General features: G+C 45.9%; 1 protein-coding gene across 1 annotated transcript; it reads right to left on the bottom strand.

Annotated features, from left to right (window-relative positions):
• Positions 1-4,473: 4,473 nt before the first annotated feature.
• On the bottom strand, positions 4,474-19,814 carry LOC127030684 (protein FAM83D-like). The gene is made up of 4 exons (XM_050917361.1): positions 19,344-19,814; positions 8,403-8,570; positions 7,037-7,161; positions 4,474-5,953 (listed from the first exon to the last, which is right to left on the bottom strand). The coding sequence occupies exons 1-4, from the start codon at positions 19,803-19,805 to the stop codon at positions 4,993-4,995; spliced, it is 1,716 nt and encodes a 571-aa protein (XP_050773318.1). The 5' UTR covers positions 19,806-19,814; the 3' UTR covers positions 4,474-4,992.
• Between the last annotated feature and the right edge of the window lie 1,095 nt (positions 19,815-20,909).

Raw genomic sequence — 20,909 nt, 5'->3', positions numbered from 1 at the left:
CGGCCCCACGGCTGAATCCCTGATCCCTGGTGCCCTCCACGAGGCTGAAGCCAGGAGGTACAGGGCTGAAGACCCAATCCCCGACACCCCCAGGGGGCTGAAGCCAGGAGGTGGGTGTGACATTGCACTCCCTACGTTTATGGAAATATGCTTATGAGTGTGAATATAATGTAACTAGAATATGCTTTATGCAAAAGGTCTCTTGTAAGGTATCATTACAAAGCTTATAACATACTGAATGTGTTTAACCTATTTGTATGAATGTATCATTCTTGTATCTGAAGCCCTATTGTAATTATGCAAAGTGTGTGTGGTCCATTAACGGTGTCTTGGAATCTTGATGGCTCCCATTGACTAGGGCAATTGGTTGTAAATGGCTCTGTTTAGTTGCAAGTCTTCCTGTGTGTCAGGCCAAGAAGAATGAATGCTTGGGGTCTCACAGGACATGTGATCGTGTCACCTGGTAGACTCCATCTTAAACCTGGTGCTTTTCCATTTAGGAGGAAGGGTGCGGACCCAGAGAGAAAAGATTCCCCACTTGTGCCAAAGCTATAAAAGGGGGTGGAACAAAACAAAGGGGGCTGCCAGTCATCAGAAATCCCTGAGTTACCATCTGAGCTGGAATTAACAAGGACTGTACCAAGGGAAAGGATTGGGCCAAGACTTAGGAGTCTAGTCTGTGAAAGTAGCTTATTGGAACATCGCTGAGGGTGAGATTTACCTGTATTCAGTTTCTTAATGTATTAAGCTTAGACTTGTAACTTACTTTGTTCTAGCAGCAAAGAATCCTGTGGCACCTTATAGACTAACAGACGTTTTGGAGCATGAGCTTTTGTGGGTGAATACCCACTTCCTCAGATGCATGTAATGGAAATATCCAGGGGCAGGTATATATATATGTGTGCTAGCAAGCAAGCTAGAGATAACGAGGTCAGTTCAATCAGGGAGGATGAGGCCCTGTTCTAGCAGCTGAGGTGTGAAAACCAAGAGAGGAGAAACTGGTTCTGTAATTGGCAAGCCATTCACAGTCTTTGTTCAATCCTGAGCTGATGGTGTCAAATTTGTAGATGAACTGAAGCTCAGCAGTTTCTCTTGTACCCAGAAGCCTCCTACTGCAAGACAAACCCAAGAGAGAAACCAACAGGACTCCACTGGCCATCACATACAGCCCCCAGCTAAAACCCCTCCAACGCATCATCAAGGATCTACAACCCATCCTGGACAATGATCCCACACTTTCACAGGCCTTGGGTGGCAGGCCAATCCTTGCCCACAGACAACCTGCCAACCTGAAACATATTCTCACCAGTAACTGCACACCACACCATAATAACTCTTGCTCAGGAACCAATCCATGCAACAAACCTCAATGCCAACTCTGCCCACATATCTACACCAGCGACACCATCACAGGACCTAACCAGATCAGCCACACCATCACTGGTTCATTCACCTGCACATCCACCAATGTAATATACGCCATCATATGCCAGCAATGCCCCTCTGCTATGTACATCGGCCAAACTGGACAGTCTCTACGGAAAAGGATAAATGGACACAAATCAGACATTAGGAATGGCAATATACAAAAACCTGTAGGAGAGCACTTCAACCTCCCTGGCCACAATATAGCAGACCTTAAGGTGGCCATCCTGCAGCAAAAAAACTTCAGGACCAGACTTCAAAGAGAAACTGCTGAGCTTCAGTTCATCTGCAAATTTGACACCATCAGCTCAGGATTGAACAAAGACTGTGAATGGCTTGCCAATTACAGAACCAGTTTCTCCTCTCTTGGTTTTCACACCTCAACTGCTAGAACAGGGCCTCATCCTCTCTGATTGAACTGACCTCGTTATCTCTAGCTTGCTTGCTAGCACACATATATATACCTGCCCCTGGATATTTCCATTACATGCATCTGAGGAAGTGGGTATTCACCCACAAAAGCTCATGCTCCAAAACGTCTGTTAGTCTATAAGGTGCCACAGGATTCTTTGCTGCTTTTACAGATCCAGACTAACACGGCTACCCTCTGATATTTTACTTTGTTCTGTTATTACTTGAAATCACTTAAATCCTACTTTTTATACTTAATAAAGTCACTTTTATTAATTAACCCCGAGTAAGTGATTAATACCCGGGGGAGCAAACAGCTGTGCATCTCTATTAGTGTTATAGGGTGTGGTAAATTTATGAGTTTACTCTGTATAGGCTTTATACAGAGTAAAATGGATTTATTTGGGGTTTGGATCCCAGTGGGAGCTGAGTGTCTGGGTGCTGGAGACAGGAGTACTCGCTGAGCTGTTTTCAGTTAAGTCTGGAGCTTTGAGGGCATGGTTCAGACCCTGTTGCAGCAAGCTAGTGTGTCTGGCTCAACAAGACAGGGTTCTGAAGTCCCAAGCTGGCAGGGAAAATGGGCTCAGAGGTAGTTTCAGCACATGAGGTGATAGTCCCAAGGGGGTCTCTGTGACTGAACCTGTCACAGCAGGTCCTGAATCCCAGAGCCCCGAGGCTCCCTGTGTGGCAGAAGCCAAGAGCACAGTAGTCCCAGGGGCAGCGCTACACCTCTCCCTGCTTAGGTTGGAGGTGGGAAGCCAGAACCAGGCAATGCGGGGGCAGCAACTACTCTGGCTGGTGGCCTAGGTTGAAGGTGCTCCTCAGCTCCCAGCCCCCTTTGCTTCTGCAGAGGCAGTTTGTAAGAACCGCTCAGGTGGGGATACCTGGGTCTCTGGCTGGCAACCCCCTCTGCGAACAGGGACCGCAGGGGAACCCTGTGAGCATATAGCTCCTAGTCCCCCTCTCCCTGCATCCTGAGCTACCCCCTGCCCTCAACACAGCCCCATGTCCTATATGATACCTTATAGAGAAGAAAGTCACTAGACTGTTTACAGGCACATTGAAATATGGCCTACACCAGCAACGCTTCCCTAGTGCAGAAGTAGCTTATACCGACCAGTTCTTTTGCCCTTATAACTTACACCAGTTACCTGAACAAAATGAACTAGACTGCCAAGAGGACTGTTTTGCTGGTACAACTGCCTCTACAGTAAGGCTTTTTGCTGGTATAAAAACATGGTAAATAATCATACCCCTGTCATTATTGCACTAGAAACTTTTGCCAGTGCAGGCCAGGGCTGCCATTGCTAGGAGATTCCCTTGATTTAATATAATCAGATGCGTATTTATCAGGAATAATTTCCTTCTGAGGGGCAACTACAGAGTGTGGTAATAAGGACATATTCTTCTTCCTAACCGCAGTAACTGTTTTTCAGCAAAATATCCCTGTAACGGGTTGGGGCTCACCACCTAGCACCTCCCACTGGTAACTCCGGGAATTAGCACTGTCCGGCAGAGCGCCCCCTCCTGGTGGTGTCCCATCCGTCTTTCTGTCCTCCGTTGGCATCGCTGGACCTGCGTTGCTCCCTGCTCGGCAGTGTCCTCTTCGAGGCCATTGCCCTCTAGCAGTGCCCCTTAGTCCATCTGCACCCCGTTCCAGGGGTCAGTGATCAGCAGTCCCACACCCCAGCCACCATGTCCAACCGCCCTCTGAGTCCAATCCCTCTTGTCAGGGATCTGGCATAGTACAATGGCCGCTCCGTACGGCCAATGGCTGGGTGTACTGCAAGGAAGGGGCGGGGGGAGGACCCAGGCCTGCCCTCTACTCTGGGTCCCAGCCCAGGGACCCTCTCCTCTCATCTGTCTGCTTCCCTGGGCCGCTTCCCCTATGGCCCCTTGCACCCACTAGGCCCTCCCCTTCAGGGCCTGCAGCTATGGGCTCAAGCTCTCTAGCCTCCCAGAGCCTGACCGCCACTGCGCTGTCCGCGGTGCTAGTCTCCACCCTTGGAGACTGACCTTCTCTTCTCAAAGGCCTGGGACAGACTGACTGCTCCTGCTCTAGGAAGCCTTTATATGTGGCTGAGCGTGGCCATGATTGGCTCACAATAAGCCCTTCTCTAACTGGCTCCCTGTCTGCGCAGGCACCCTAGCCTGCCGCAGCCCACGCTCTCAGGGAGTGGGGCAGTCCGTCCACCCATTGCCCAGATACCCAATAGGTACAATCCCACAAAGAAAAAATGTAAGGTAATACATACTTATTGGTTTTTCTGCCCCACATGATCACTTTTTGTAGCATAGACCCTGAAAAGGCCTTAAAGCTTGGGCAGACTTATGAGAGTTCTCCCAAAAGATGGGGGTTATACTCTGTAGTGTAGAGTGGGTGTTCATCAGGGTTGTTTACTAGGTTATTAAAGAAGCTTGGTTTTATAGAAAACAAAATGTGCAAAAGAAAGATGAGGCTGGAAGATTCACTGAGTGGTACCTAACTAGTCAGTTTCATTAGTTTGGAGTTAAACAGAGGGGATATAATCAAACACAAAAACACTCATAAGCTCTTATCTAGAGTTTTTAGGACTATCATGCAAGAGTGATAAACCCATAATATATCTAAATTGATCATTGAAGTCAGATTAGGAACAAAGTTAGCCTTGTTTATTACAGATGTGAAGCGATTTCCCCACATTATTTTGAAAATAAAACAACTTTAAAAAACCAAAGTTATAATAAAACCCAATATTAAAATAGTTCATGTTAGTGAGTGGAAGTCAGAATAAAATCTCAGAACCCAGTTTGAACAGAATCATTTTAACAACTTTTCTAAATATAAATAAGTTAAAACCATAAAGTTGACAGCACTACAAAGCACTAGCTAGTATATTTTGCCGGTGACGGTCTAACAAGGAATTGAGGGGGTAAACATCCATAGATAGAATGAATTGTACTGTTATTACATATTTAAAAAGCAAGTGGAGGCATTTATGGCATTAAAAATAGTTCAGTGCATTGTTTAACAAGTTGTATAGAACGAGACTACAGTGCTGGCAAGTTACCAGCCCCTACACACATGGTACCAGGATGGACTATAAGGATCAGCAGCTATTAAAAGGACCGTGCAGTGAGCCTGGTGCTCTTGGTGCTTATAGCCAACTCAGTCACTTATTTGAACACTGAAACATCTCTGAGGCTGAGTAAGCTGGTGCTGATCTCACGCCTCTGTTTTACATCGCAGCTTACCACGTGGCAGCTTGTATAGTTTTCAGGCACGCGTCCCCTTCGGGAGAGGATAGCAACCATATGGTTAAGTTTGGACCTGATAACAGAGTAGTGGAACTGCCTCTCTTTATGCAGTTTTTGGAAGTACTCTACCTTGTGGTTGCCAGAGTACTCAATGGACCTCAGAGAGGACAGTGAGCTGGTAGAGCTTGCCAGAGAGCACTGGGAAGATGATGATGAAGAAAGTGACCGTAGACTAGAAGAAGTTGATGTGGACTTTTCAGATGAAGGAGATCCTTCTTTCGATTGTTGTCTCGGCAGTAGATGCTCTTCCACACACTCCTTCTTGTCTGTCTGAGTCATAGCTGTCTTCTGTGGCACTACTGTTTGAGTGCCAGCCATTGTAACAGCAACAGAGGTTTGGGTTCCAGATGCTACCATTACAACACTGGTTTGCGTGACAGCATTAGAGAAAGTCACTGTGGGCTTCTCTTCCCATGGTTCAGTTTGAGTAGACATGCTGTTCACCTCCTTTGGTTCCACTATGGCCTCCTGACTTCCAAACCACTCCTCTGTGCCAATGTAAGAAGGACCCAGGTTATAGGATTTGCTTCCTTCAGTGTTGTTAGCCAAATCTGTTTTTTTCAGTGGTTTCTTGGGAGTGCTTGACAGTCTGGCCAACTCTGCTCTCAAGAGGTTTCCCACAGTGTAGTCTTTAGGTGATTTTGTTCCACTGACCAGGTGATCAAATATTCCACTGCTCCGGCAGCTGGATGGCAGCTTAGGGCTGATCGGTTTTGACTGTGCATAAAGGATCCTGAACTCCAGGTCAAAGTGTTCAGCCACTTGGCCTGACAGCAGCAACAAGTTACTGCTATTCAATTTCCCATCAGTCCATGTGAAGCTATTGAAAACAAATCGAGATTCACAGTTAATCTCACTTTCATTGGTACATTAGAATGAATAGTACAGCTATACACACCGAGTGACAAGTACTCATTAGGAGGGTTATGTGTTTAGGTGAGGTGTAACGTTCCATTAGGGCTATCCATATCCAGTCCTTATGCAATCGATGACACTTTATGCCATAGTCATCTACTCTTGCAATTAAATATACAGAAGCCTGGTGAGCTAATGCAGTGACTGTCAACCTTTCCAGACTACTGTACCCCTTTCAGGAGTCTAATTTGTCTTTTGTATCCTCAAGTTATACCTCACTTCAAAAACTACTTGCTTACAAAAATCAGACAAAGCGTCACTGCACACTATCACTGAAAAATTGCTCACTTTCTCATTTATACCATATTACAAAATAAATCAACTAGAATATAAATATTGTACTTATATTTCAGTGTATAGTATATAGAGCAGTATAAACAAGTCATTGTCTATATGAAATTTTAGTTTGTACTGACTTTGCTAGTGCTTTTTATGTAAGCTATTATAAAACCAAGCAAACATCTAGATGAGTTGATGTACCCCCGGAAGACCTCTGTGTACCTCTAGGGGTATGCGTACCCCTGGTGGAGAACCATTGAGCTAATGTATGATCATGTGGTTGTGCACTGGTTTTCAGGAACCCACCATGCAACTAGGTTTCATCTCTGATGCAGCAACAAAAACTAAGGGAGAAATATGTTTGCCCTTGCACAACTGGCTGTAGGTGTTTGAATAATACAAATGATGGCAGTTACAGGAAATAGCGTACTAGGGACCATAGCCTGCCAGAAACGGAAGCAAGGAGACAAATGTTTTCCTCCCCATGATCCTTCTCTATGGATCCGAGTGCTCAATTGAAATGCAACCACTCAATTTCCCAACGTTATTCAAGGCTGATTCAGATTCTAAAAGTTCACGTACCATTAGATAGATGAACCACCAATATTGCTTTTGAGCCAATCCTATATCTTTCAAGTTGGTTTTCACTTCTTGCAGAAATCTCCTCCCCACAAAGGCCTAAAGAAATGCAAAGGACCCCAGAACTTGCCTGTAGGAGCCTGTCGTCACTCTAATGCCATCAATTAACATGAACTTCTCATGGACTTTCCCAACAATTTTAGCTCCTGACCTTGTGTAGTAAGTGTTCCCAGTTATGGTTCGAACTCTCATCAGCTGTTTAAAAGAAAAAAAAAAAAAGAAAGATTTTTGTAAGAGAGTCAACAATTCTCTTCAACATATAAACCACACAGTGTAGGAAAGAGGAATGAAACTGACTTGCTTAATACCACTTACTGTCCAGAAAGTGATAATACTAAGTGACACTATTATTAATTTGTGCTAACCACTATAGAGATAAATGTGGTTGAAGTCCTTGTCTTTACACAGCTTCCATTCTAGATCAGAGATGTCAGACTCAATCTGCAGAGATGGCCCAATTCCATTTTAATTATTGGTCATTAGTCAGGGCATAGGTTAGGACTACAAAGAAACTCCCACTGTTGTCAATTGGAGGTTTGCCCAAAACCTTCTCTGTAATAATTTAATTTTTAATCATTAGCGATTTAGTACCAGATTTTCACATTCAGCAACACTCATTGGGAAAATAGCCTCATCTTTGGGGATACCATTATGTCTTCCCTACCTTTGTCCCCACCATCCTTTTTGCCCCTCTGCATTTCCTGCCCTGCAGGAACTTCCAAATCCTACCCTCACCCTTATTCTGTCCCCTGAATGTCATCACTGGGCTTTAGCACCAACCTCTCAGTAAGAGTATATCAGGGGCAGGGGAGTTCACACTTCAAGATATCTGAAAACTTAAGGCAACACTGCATAGCTTTACACTTGGGAGATTCCTCAACCATGACAGCTAGAATTTTTTTTTTTTATTATTCATAATTAAAACGTTGATTCTGAAGAACTGGAATATGTCAGATGACCTATGTGACTACATCAGGTGGGTCTGACATTTGACACTTCATTTAAAAAGAAATGTGTATTATGAGGAGGGGGAGGAGAGAACAGACTATAAAAGCCAAGTGCTTTAGAACGCATGCTCCTCCGAACAAGAACAGTCTCTTCCTATACGTATCTATGGCACTCGGAACAATAGGGCTGCTCACTACAACTGTGGCCTCTGAACAGTATTGCAATACAATACATACAAATTGCGATACGGGCCAGTATGCTGCTTCTACATGGCTCTTGCTGGTTTTGGGAACCTATCATCTTGGGTTAATGCAGAGCCCACATTCAAATCCTGCAGCATAAATCCCCAATCTTTGGGATACACAGAGGCTTCCAAGCAAACATAAAAGAGTATCTAAAATGTTCAACTATAGGCAGCATGTGGAATACTGGTGTGTCTTTCAAAGGCAATGCTATAATTTACCATAGAAAACTCCTCTAATACTTACACCTTCCTGCTCAGGGCAGACTCCCAGACTCCTGCACATTTCCATGAAGTGGGGTAGAAAATCTTGGTCCAGAAGGATGTAGACCGGAATCTTCCGCTTTCTATAGGCTTCCTGAAGATCACTGAAGATATCAATATCTGTGAAGGAATCCATAACCAGAGCGATCACCTGCAGAAACAGAAGACGCCATGAGGCCCACAGCCTGACTCCCATTACACAAGTAAGCATGACTTTGCCTGTCTAGATCAGTAGCTCCCTTAGTCAGTTCTCATTCACAAACATGTCTGGCTGTATAGCACTTTCATGCTGCTTTTTGTTGTTTGGCAAAATGATCGTATTCTGTTCCCAAAATTTAGTCAAACTTATTATGCCCTGGAGTATACAGGATGATCCCAGATGGACATTTCCCACACCCGTTAATGCTCTGACATGTTGTCATTATGCAAGGTTGTGCAGAAAAGCAAACCACATCTTATTTCAGCACCCGAGGAGCTGGCTTGGCACAGTCAGCAGTCTTGCAGAGTTGGCTCCACTCCCTTGCTCCCAGATACTCTAGGCTGAACACCTCCTGCTGCAAGGGTTTGTTTTAGCCCTACAGTTGCTCATCAGTTCACTGCGGCTCAAGAGAGTTTTAGATATAAAAGCTCCTATCTATACTGGACTACAGGTCTGTCGCATCTTAGGTGCATTTAACATGTGCGATTTCAGCTTTACGCGGTCGGCAAAAACAAGGAAGAAAAAGAGAAAAGCAACAATTTAAATACTGTTTCTGTAGTGCGGGCGATTCCGCCCGCCACTACACTCAATGTAATTTTGACTATACATGATTTTTGTTTTACGCGCTAACTGCGGAACGTAACCCCAGCGTAAGATGAGACAGACCTGTATCTAACATGTCTTCCATCCCTGTAGTATCTGAGCATCTCACAAGCTTTAATGAATTTATCCTCACAACACCCATGTGGTAGGGATGCATCATCATCACCCTCATGCACATAGAGATTAAACTGCTTATCCACCATCACAAAGAGAGTCTTGGGCAGAGCTGGGAACTGAACCCTGATAGAGCCAGGTATTAATAGTTTGAGTCCCAGTCCAGCTCCTTCACCAAAAGATCTTTCCACCAGCATTAGCATCATTGTATGCTTTCTGCTAATAATTCCTCTAGTGTAGACAGGGCCCAAGACAGGAGGATCCCTCTCTTCCAAGCCACTAAGAACTAGGACCACAGCCATGTGTGTTCTAGCAACCCACCTAGCTGACTCCAAATGTCATCACAGAGCTAGAGATCTAGCCCTTCATCATTCAGAAGAAGTGCATCTGGGTTGGGGATGATGGAGATGGGTAAAAAAAATTCGATTTGATGGCGTGTTTCCCCATATTCCAAAGTATTGGCACATCAAATGAGAGTGGCTATACAAGTAATGCAGGTATATGGGAGCTGCACTTATCAGGTGTGACCCAGCCCCAGGTGTGTACAGGTACACTGCATAACCACTACTTGTGTGGTATTGCTCACACAAAGTTATTTCCCACAAGTACAGAGATTTACTTTTTTGTTCACCATTGTACCCTGTTCCAAAGCACTGGTAATTAGAGTCTGCAGAAATACTCAGATGTTTTTAAACAGATTTGCTTATGGCATGTGTCCTAACAAGAGTTTACTGTAGAAAGCATTTGCAGAATCCACAACTTAAGTAGACATTAGAAAATATCCACTGAACGTAGATTTGGAGTTGAAAACTCCACATTTTCACAAGAATCCCAATTCTAAAAGTCATGCATATCAAATCAAGGAAGATAAGCAGTACCTGTGATTTAGGTGTCCAGTGAAAGTTAAATAGTCTGAATTTTAGCTCTCGAGCACTTTCAACAAGCTACCCTCCAAGAATTATTCACAGAAGTTTGGCGAATAATTTGAAGAAACAATACGCTGTTGTTGTGACAATGCACAGCCAGAAGAGGGAGGCTAAAGGTATTTAGCAAAAGCATTCAGTTTTGGTCCACTTCTACTCCCATTAAATCAATGCTAGAAAACTTCTGTTTAATTCAAGGGGAGCAGTTAGACCAACAATGGCCGCTATTGAAACGCTCATACTAAATCGGTCAAACAAGTTATTGACTGCACTTTATCCACCTAGTCGTAATCCCACCAATACTTGCAATATGAAAGGCATCATTAGTGAAGGTGCTTCTAAGGGCATGTCTACACTGCAATTAAAAACCCATGTCTGACCCATGCCAGGTGACTTAGGCTTGCGGGGCTCAGACTAAGGCGTGGTATAGACATTAGGGCTTGGGCTGTGCCATGGGGCCGGCAATCCCATGGGCCAGATTCAAAGCCCTGAGAGGCCGGATCCGGCCCGTGGGCTGTAGTTTGCCCACCCCTGGTGTAGACATAAAGCAGGGGTGGCCAACCTGAGCCTGAGAAGGAGCCAGAATTTATCAATGTACATTGCCAAAGAGCCACTGTGATATGTCAGCAGTGGGCACCCCCCCCCCCAGTGCCTCCCACTCACCAGCAGCCCCACTAATCAGTGCCTCCTCCCCTCCCTGTACCTCCCGATAAGCTGTTTGGTGGCATGCAGGAGGCTCTGGGGAGGAAGGGAAGGAGTGAGGGCACAGCAGGCTGAGGGGTGGGGCTGTGAAGGGGTGGAGTGGGGGCAGGGCCTGTGGCAGAGCCAGGCGGTTCAGCACTGAGCACCCCCCTGGCACACTGGAAAGTTGGTGCCTGTAGCTCCAGCCGCGGAGTCGGTGCCTATACAAGGAGCCACATATTAACTTCTGAAGAGCTGCATGCGGCTCCGGAGCTACAGGTTGGCCACCCCAGACATAAAGACTCCTGATGCACTGTCCTCACCTTTTGCTTTGTATGCCTGGCACTACAGTCAGTGGACTGAAACTACCGTTCTGGTTCACAGGGTCCAAGTGACTTACTTTGGAAAGCTAGATGCTAGAGAATGCTGTGTGATCACACGTTCTGGCTTCAGGGCGTTTCTACCAGTCCATCAGTCACTAGCTGCCCCAAGGTTCAATCAAAATCAAATATTGACTCACTAGTCATTAGGCAATAACAAGCTGTTGCTGTTTGATAGTCATCTCTCTCACTGTTTAATTACATTTTGTTTAATACATTTACACCCTTCCCTCATTTAGGATTGTGCATGACCTCAAGCTGAAAGTTTATCCATCCACTCTCCCCTTCATACACCAGTCCTTCTGCCAAACATTGAAGCTGCCTAGCTACATAGCCTTACAACTAGGAATACGACAGTGCTACTCCTTAGACTGACCATGAGAAGAGTACTATGACGTTTCTGGCCAGCGTTTCTTCCTCCAGGTGGTCACCTCTGCTGCAAATAAGCTCCCCAATTCAGCAAACAGTAGAGCTCACCTGGAACTGAAGTGGCATTGGAACCACGATCTCATCCACCAGTGTTACAGAACTACTTCCCCACCAGTTTAACTTTCTTTTTAACCTGGAGGGGAACACGTGCATCCAGAAATATATAAACCTTGTTATAAGGCTATGGAAGGAAGGGGAAAGAAAAAGTGAAGTCTATGAAGAGACAGACCACATTTACAGTTTGGGCAAAGTTCATTCTGAACCTGGGGTTTTACATGGAATCATGGCATGTTACGGATGCACACCATACCAAGCTATTAACATGCAGATATAGGTACATACTATATCAGAGAAATTGCTTGGAAATTGGGGGCAGAGGGGAGAAGTTTGTCTTTCTTTTTAAAAATATATGCACACTCCATCCAAATTTATGGATGGACTGGAAAGGCCAGTATCATCCAAATCTTTAAACCAAGTGCTCAATTCATCAGCGCTTCAAACATTTCTGAACTGCTGTTTTAAACAGAGAACTTCTCTAAGCTCTGCAAGGGGAGAGAAACCCAGTGAAAGCAATTTCTCCCTTTTACAACATTTGGTCTTCAAGAGGAAGCTTGGAACAGAGGATTCTAACTGCTCATGGCATACAGAGACCAAGAGACTTTTCACACAAATAAGGGTAGAGTACCCACTTGTGTAGTTGCAGTCTGTCACCTATTCTTACTCATGAAATTTCACTCTTCACTGCTTCAGGAGGGATGTGTGCGCACATGCAGGATAGGCGTATAGTAGACCTTCTCCACAGTTTGATCCCTGCAGGATGATCCAGGCTTCAGCTTTAGTGTGTGTTTTAGGCCACAGGAGTTGTTCTGGTCTCGAGTGAACAGTGTGACTAGTTTCTGCCACTGAAGGGTGCATGTACAGCCACAGAGGGGTACAAGTTATTCATTCTCTTGTCATTTCCCTTCATTGCACCTGCTATGAACATGTTATAACAATACAGATTAATAGCTACACCTCCCTTGCTATTTTCAGTACCTGAATCACTTGTTTACTTCTCTAAACTCGGGTTTTAATCAGGTCTCCTTGTATAGAATAGAGAGAATGCTACATCAGCAACCTTTACTGAACCACACCAGCTGGAACTGATTAGCCCCTTGAAGGCACTGCGAGACCTGGCCGGAATCAGCAACTTTCCAATCTGATTAAAAACCCAAGATAAAGAAAGGGTCAATACCTCCCAACATTTGGAAGTTTCTATGCAGACCCAGGGCATTATGTGACAGAGGTAATCCCTGGAGAAGAAGCCAGTCTCATGTAGTAGTTTGAGTTATATGTAAGTTACAGCAGACAGCTCTGGTTTCAAGTAGCTCTGGCACCTGTAGAAGAAGTGGGTTTATCTCTAGCAGATAGGATTATCCAGTAACCATTCCCCTACTGAATCTGAGATTTCCAGAATTTTCAGGTATCAGTGCTACAGTAATAGGTTAGAGTTAAGCCCATTGCTTGAGTACTGTGATGTATTTCTAGCCACTACCTCTGGACTTTACCTTCCTCAATGAGCTACATGTACACTTCAACTGGACAAGTCACAAGGCCAAGTTTCTTGTTGCAGGTCCACATCTACCTCTGAGCCACACAACTCCAATCCTCCCACTGCGCATTACTGTCAGGTACAGGAATATGGAAAGAGATGCTGTTTTCCTACTGCACTAGACAAACCAGCATTCCAAGCCAAACACAAGTAGAGCAAGGTTTCCATTCAGGTATTTTAGATTTTCACAGCCACTCCTAGGAAAGGCACTTCCTTCCAGCCTGCTATTATTATTGAATAAGTGTCAGACCATTGGGCCATCTAATCCAATATCCTGCCTTTGGCTGTAGTTAATATCCATAGCTTCAGAGGAAACCAACCCCAACCTCTATACAGAGCACATAGTACCAAGCCAGGTATACCGTGTTGGGAAAGGAAGAAAATAACTTTCTTCCTAATTCTGTCAGTTTATGCCCTGAAGTATGAGATGTAGTGACTGTTTTTATTAGGTCTAATTACATGTTATTGGTCCTAATTTTATCACGGCTATTTTTATTAACTTAAGCTACAGTAACTGACTGACCTCTTGGGGTTGCGAATGCCTTAGGTGCATTACACACCATTTCGAGTCGTTATCTTTTATTCATTCTAAATTCACTTGTCCTTTTTTCTCAAGTGACCCCTTTCCCCTCATATTGTAGGGCAGCATTAAAAAAATCTTATCGGTTACTCCCTCTTTCATAATTTATCACTGATTGACATGGAATTCTGAACCTCAAGACTATACAGCTTTAAAAATTCAGCCCCATAGCACTTGGCCTTTCCTATTCTATTGTGTTTTGGGTGGAATTGTTGTGGGTTGTCATGCACATCCAGATCAACAGCTGACATGACAAGTTTCTTTCTTTAAAACTCTCTAGGTGTATTTTTAAAGTTACTGTTTGTTAGCAACCAAAAGCGTATTCAGAACATGATCCTCCCAGATTAAAAAGCCTGACCTAGCTCACTCCAGAGATGATTGTCAAAATGCTCATTGGATTCCCTCCCATAATACACATACTTTCAAATGGCAACCAGAAACCAATTCAAGTTAGCAAAGGGCAGGGTGGAGGGCAGTGTTAGTTTGAGTGCAAGTTACAGGTAAGCAGGAAAAAAATCCTTTCAGGTGCCTGTAAAATATTGTTCAATTATAGAAAGGACTTGGTGGGGGAAGGAGATATTGCCTTGGTCTCCTCTGGTACTGGCCACTGTCAGAGACAGGATACAAGACATCTGACCAATTATGGCAACTTATGCCAAGTCAAACTTTGGAGTACAAGGGAGAAAATGAGCAAGACATTCTCCTTTTGGTTGTTTGATGCCTGCTTGGTTCTTAGTAGCATTATAAGATATCTTAGGTGATTTCTATACAACAGTAACACAGCTACGGTGATGCAGCTGTGCTGCTGTAGTGCCAGAGTAGATGCTTCCTACATTGATGGACGAGTGGGTGTTTCTCACTGAAGTTTTAATACACCTCTCCAAGCAGAAGTCACTAGATTGATAGAAGAATTATATCAACCTAGCTGCACCTTTACTGGGAGTTAATTTGATGTAACTACAGCATGTGAGGTGTGAAAAATTTCACAACCGAGTGACATAGCTAGATCTAATTTTAAGTGTAGACCAGGCCTAAGATACAAGTTATAGGAGCTATGGGGCCCAAAGATCAGTGGAGATAAACAGCTATTCGGGCTGTTACGTTACTGTGACAAAACAGGATCTGGCCCATTGCCTCCAGCAATCATTTTTGCTAGAAGTGCATGTTTTGTGTGGTGTTTATCAACTAGATTAGGTCTAGGGCATGGTTTAAATGTCTAACTTTAACCAACAAAAACAATGCTTTCCCACTGGCTCAGCTGCTACTGAAAAGCCCAGCTACTGTGCCATCTTCAGCTGCTAGCCCTAGACTCTGCACAGGGGCTCAGTCTTGCTAAGCAGCCTTACTAGTAGGCATCTGAGACAGATGACAAGAAGGACATCCCCCTTATCTCAGATACTAGCTACTGAAAAAAAGATTGTGCTTGCTTCCTTCTCCCCACCTCAGCCTTCTGGCCGGTATGGGTGGCAGGTGGGGGAAGAGGGAGCACACACACACGCGCACACACACACAAATGCAGGAGGACAGAACAAAAAGGACTTCTAAGCCGTCCTTTTGCCAGCTTTCCAGTTTTGGCATCTTCAGTCCCACTTTCCAAGAAGCTAAATGCCTGCCTGTTTTGCTCCCCTCAAACAGCTACCTCTGGGTTCCCACTGGCAGTAGTGAAACTGGCTAGCATCAGGTGAAGTTTAACTCTACTGCTTCTGAGCAAATCTATGAACATCAGCTGTTTACAGACTAGGGAACTGGGAGGGAATGGATAATTCACAGCATTATGGCCAGAGAGTTGTCTTTGCAGATAAAATCCTGTTGCATCAGAGAGGGAAACTACACATGCAAAAAACTTTGAAAAGCAACACGGCATTTATTAGGGAACTGCAGCTACAGAAGACAAATTGGTTAGGAACTTGATATGGGAGCAATTAAGGGTTCATTTGTCTTGGCCAAGACAAACTTCAACTCATGAGCAGTGGAACGTTTGGGTGAAAAGGTTTGGAATGTCTTGGCAAGCAGCATAAAGGGAGGATGAAGTTTAACATTTATGTAACTGTGTAACATTGCTAGAAGGGAAAGAATTAATGGATGTGGCCAGATCCCTCTAAAAAATTTCTAAGCTGTTTAAAAACTGGACAAGTTTGTGCATGATGTTTTTGATAGGCGACGATAAGGCAGACAGAGAGCAATACATTCATAATATATTGTTTAATAGGTTTAGTTGTTTTTTTAAATCAACTTTACCCTTTCTGCAATACAGAGACTATTGTGAAGCAAGAAGTGGTTAAATCATTATGATCCTAACACTAAAATGTTATTTCTCCTAATCTTGTGACTTTATAATTTGACTCATTTGTTTTGAAGAGAATGACACACGTCCTAATATTCTGGCTAGGATAGCATGTTAGATGCATAGTCTGTTTTACACAGTAGTACAGCTTGTATGCAGGGTATTGAAACTGGAAGATTTTACTATAGAAAGTGTGATATTTATAATAAATAAATAAATAAATAAATAGATATATTGCCATATATTTTATCTCATGGAACTGGAAGGGACCCTGAAAGGTCATCAAGTCCAGCCCCCTGCCTTCACTAGCAGGACCAAGTACTGATTTTGTCCCAGATCCCTAAATGGCCCCCTCAAGGATTGAACTCACAATCAATGTCAATGCTCAAACCATTGAGTTATCCCTCCCCCCTAAAGGGGGGGTGGTATTTGACAAGTTACAAAGTGGAAGTGACAGACACTACATGCTAAGTAAGGCATATGCACAAGGGGCAATTCAGCCTTCACTCTACAATTTCTGACTTTTGAGTGCATTGTTTCCTCAACCTTTATATCACATTAGTGCCAATTTTAAACAGGTATAATTAACCATATTGCTGGTGCAGCATTGCAAAAGTAAGTGCAGTGATGACAAGAGCTGGGCATACATAGCAGAAAAGGTGTTCCATTTTGCATAGTGAAGGCAGTTATGGCACTAAAGATGTTCTCCTGCTGTAATCCGCATCAGCTGGAGGAGTCAGCATCAACAGGTCCATATTCAGGTAGCTTAGCAGACAGTCCAAGGTTTTAGCCCAGTCACTGGGACAGTATTGGTCCCAGCTACACTACATGTTATAACCAGCTCAGAGGACATCTGGGTGATGATCAAGTCCCTGACTCAGAGATCTCAATCCAACCTTGCTCCTTACAAGCAGCACAGGCCAGAAGCATAGTATAAAAGTTGCAGGGAATCCCTTGCCTGCATTCTGAAGGTTATGGGGGCTTGTTTTGCTTTCTTGTCGATCAGAGCTTCCTACAGCCATGGTTTGTTTCAGTGCTGCCTCTCCACCCCTTCTTACATACATACCCCAAGATAAACTAAGGGATGCTTTTCAAACCACTATCTAGGAGAGCATTAGTTAGAACTGGCAAGGGTGATGCAGACCAAGAGCCTGATTAGCCCCAGGTGTGACATACAAGAGTACAGTCCAGACCAATGAGTAACAGTGTAATCCCTGCCCTGTAAAGGGCACCTCAGGTTACAATGCCTTGCTGCTGTAGTCTCCAACCTGGACTGCTCTCAAACAGCCTCCAGAATGTAAATCACTCTCAGCTACATGTGTACGCACTGCAGCCAGCCAGCCACACCTTGACTCTTGCCAGCTTTAAAGATTACTACAGGGTGATCCCAACACACTCCCACATTTCTCCCCAGGAATATATGTCCTGTACTGCCAAGCCCTCTCCTGGACAACACAAATAGGTTAAGTCCATTATTCCTTTAAGAGAATAATAGCTAAAGCTCAGATTTTGTCAGGGATTTTTTTTTTGTAAAATGAGACAGGTCACAGGCTTCTGTGGATTTTTGTATATTGCCCACGACCTGTGGTTTTTACTAAAAATATTCCTGACAAAGTGGGGAGAAAGGAGGGTCCAGCACCCACAGGCACTGAGCAGGTTGGGAGCTCTGAGGTCCCCTTGCAATCTAGAGTTGTCGGGGAGGTTCCTCCACTATCAGTGGCAGCTACAGGGGTCCTCTCCCTCCCACACACACCTGCAGGGGCTGGGAGCTGCGGGGTCCACCTGCTGCTCAGGGGCTCTGTCACCAGCAGCACCAGAGAGCTGCACGGCCTGCCAACTGACAGCTCCAGGCAAGTAAACGTCACAGAGGTCTCTGGAAGACATGGATTCCGTGACATAATCACAGCCTTAACAACAGGCACACAACTTACTACCCCAAAGGAAGATCCCAGACACTTCAGCATGACCATACTGAATTAGATAAAACAAAAACAAGTTTATTATTAACTATGAAGTACAAGTAATAAGGCGTAAGAGTCAGAAATGGTTACAGGATAAAACAGCTGAACAAACTACATTCGATTCAAAGCAAAGTTCTCACCACTTGCTTTCAACAGTCATAAGAATCAATTCACGGGTCAGGACTCGTCCCACAGTTTAAGAGCAGCTTCCTTTGTCTCTTTAGGGGCAGTGAATGTGATGGGCATGGTCCGTGTGTGGGGTGGAGTGTCTTGGGGCCTTTGTCTCCCTTTTTTGTAGTTTCAGTCCCACTCTTGAAGATTTCCAGCAGAGACCCAAAGAGACAGTCTACATGAAAGGATATTCGCTGCTTGTTTTTTTCCCACATATGTAAGCATCCTTTAGTTCTCTTCTCTGCTTGAGGATTCTGTTTTACTGCTTAAAATACAATTTAGAGCAAGTACACATTCCCTCTTTTGTTTAGGGCAGACCTGATTTATGCCTGTGCAGGGCAGTGGAGTTTCAAACGTGTTAAAGCAGCAAAGAGTCCTGTGGCACCTTATAGACTAACAAATGTATTGGAGCATGGGCTTTCCTGGGTGAATACCCACTTCCTCAGATGCATGTGTTGTTCACTCCCTACAGGGGAATGTTATAACAACATCACATAGAATGTGTGGCCACCTTGTGCCAGGGATAACACTGACCACCAGCAAATTATGGGTTTTCAAATGATACCTCACCTAGGCATGCTTTGTACAAAGATTATTGCACTAATGTTTACAGTATGAGTACACAATTATTCAATCGCAGCCAGACTCTGGTTTTCCGCACCAACAGCTCACCCCCATTAACTGCCCAGATTAAGCACTCACCCAGTCGTTAGAGCCTGGGGCAGCGCTCGGAGAGCCGAGGCAGGGGCTAGAGGTTGCTCACACTAAAGGACACAGCAGCAGGGTGGGTTAAACTCCCCCCTGCAGCCCAGCTTCCATGGGGCGCTGGAACAGTCTGTATAGTGCGGGTACTGACCGAGAGTCATTCACCAAACTCTAAACCTCTGTAGGTGATGGAAACCACTTCCAGCCAGGGGCTGATGCAGCTGCTACACCCGCAGCACCCCCAGTTCCCCAGGCACAAGCCTGGGCGCCCGGAGGAGGAGGCGGCTCAGGCAGGGGACTCACCTCCCTGGCCGAGCGGATCTGCCTGCGCACCGCCTCCTTGCAGCTGTAGATGGTCTCCCCGAAGCTGGGCTGGAAAAGCGCCTCCACGCGGGTGAGGCCGCGGTACGAGCCGCTGGAGAATCCCGGCCAGCCCAGCTCCAGCACGGGCGGCTCCACGTCCGACTGCTCGGGGAAGTAGGTGAGCGAGGAGCAGTCCAGCGAGGCGCTGAGCGAGGGCTCGGCCGCCCCGTCCTCTGCCCCGGCGGGCGGCGCGGCCGCCTGGAGGATGGCCTGGATCTCGGGCTCCGAGAGGAAACCGGGCACCTTCTCCCGGCGCAGGAAAGCGCGGAACGCGGCCCGGCCGCCCGCCACCAGCTCCTCCAGCGCCAGCCGCTGCGCCTCGCTGTAGAGCTCGGGCGAGCTCGGCTCCCCGGGGGGCCAGCGGCCGGGCGCGTCCTCCAGGCACTGGGACTGGTTCGCCATAGGGAGCCGCTGCCACCAGCCCGGGGAGAGGAGAGCTGAACCGAAAGGGGGCTGAGCGGGGGCCTTTTATAGGGAGTTTGAACCCAAACGAGCTGCCGCCACGGACTGGGGAGGCCGCTGCCGCTCCTCCCCCCGCTGTGGTTGGCTGGCTGCTTTTGAATGTGTTTGGCCAAGCCCGCCCCTAGCTCCTCCCGCTACCGGCCGACTTCAGTGCCCCGCGGGCTGGGCGAGGGAGTCTGGGTGCTGCGCTTGGCTCCGCACGCTCCCTACTCCCCCGGCCCCGGTTGCCCCTGCTGGGACGCGCGCTGAGCGGACTGCCCTGAGTTTGGCCGGCAGCACGGGGCAGCCGGGTGTCAGGCCCCGACCCCGCGAGCGGAGTCAGGAGCTGGGCTGTGCGGGGAGCCTGAAACGTTTTCCCTCTCCCCCGGGCTGGCTGCAGGCTTTGCTCTGCAGCTCTCTCGTCACCGGGTCATCTCCAGTTCTCTGTGCTTTTTGCTAGAGTTTTTAGAAAAGGGCGAAGAAAACAGTTAACCCGCCCCCCCCCCCCAATATTCCCTTGGGATTTGGAAATGTGGAGTTATTACTCTTTGCGGAGTCAGAGCTGTTCTACTCATGATGAGGCTCCTTTTTTAGTGGGCTGCATTTAACCGGAGATGCATGTGCCTCTTGAAAAGAGGGGTGTATGGGCAAAGAAGCGAAAGCATCCAAAATCCTCGCTACCCATCCCATGATAGGAGCCTGTTGCATTTACCAGAGGTAAGTGGGAAGGTCCTAAAAGATGAAAAGGCTAGAAGCTTTAGGTCTCATGAAACACTAAGGCAAATTAAGGATTCAATGGCAGCAAATGGTAGAGAGAAAAAGGCATTACCTTTCTGCAGGGGCGGGGAACACTGTTGGATGGGAAGAGTAGCACAGATTTAAGGGGATTCTGCTCTTTCACTGCCAGCTGCAACTCTATGAAATGCTAACGCTTTCTCTGCAGACAGCTGCTTCTTCCCCGAAGCTGTGCCTTCACAAGGAAAAGAGGTGGATTTTTCACCTGCGTTAGAACCATCGTGTAACCCACAAGGAGATTACATAGATTACTGGAGCTCTGTCTGCTGG

Source organism: Gopherus flavomarginatus, chromosome 11 (assembly GCF_025201925.1).
Source record: "Gopherus flavomarginatus isolate rGopFla2 chromosome 11, rGopFla2.mat.asm, whole genome shotgun sequence".
Taxonomy (NCBI): Eukaryota; Metazoa; Chordata; order Testudines; family Testudinidae; genus Gopherus; species Gopherus flavomarginatus.
The sequence above is the reverse complement of the archived record's forward strand: the minus strand, read 5'-3'. Positions and strand labels throughout refer to the sequence as shown.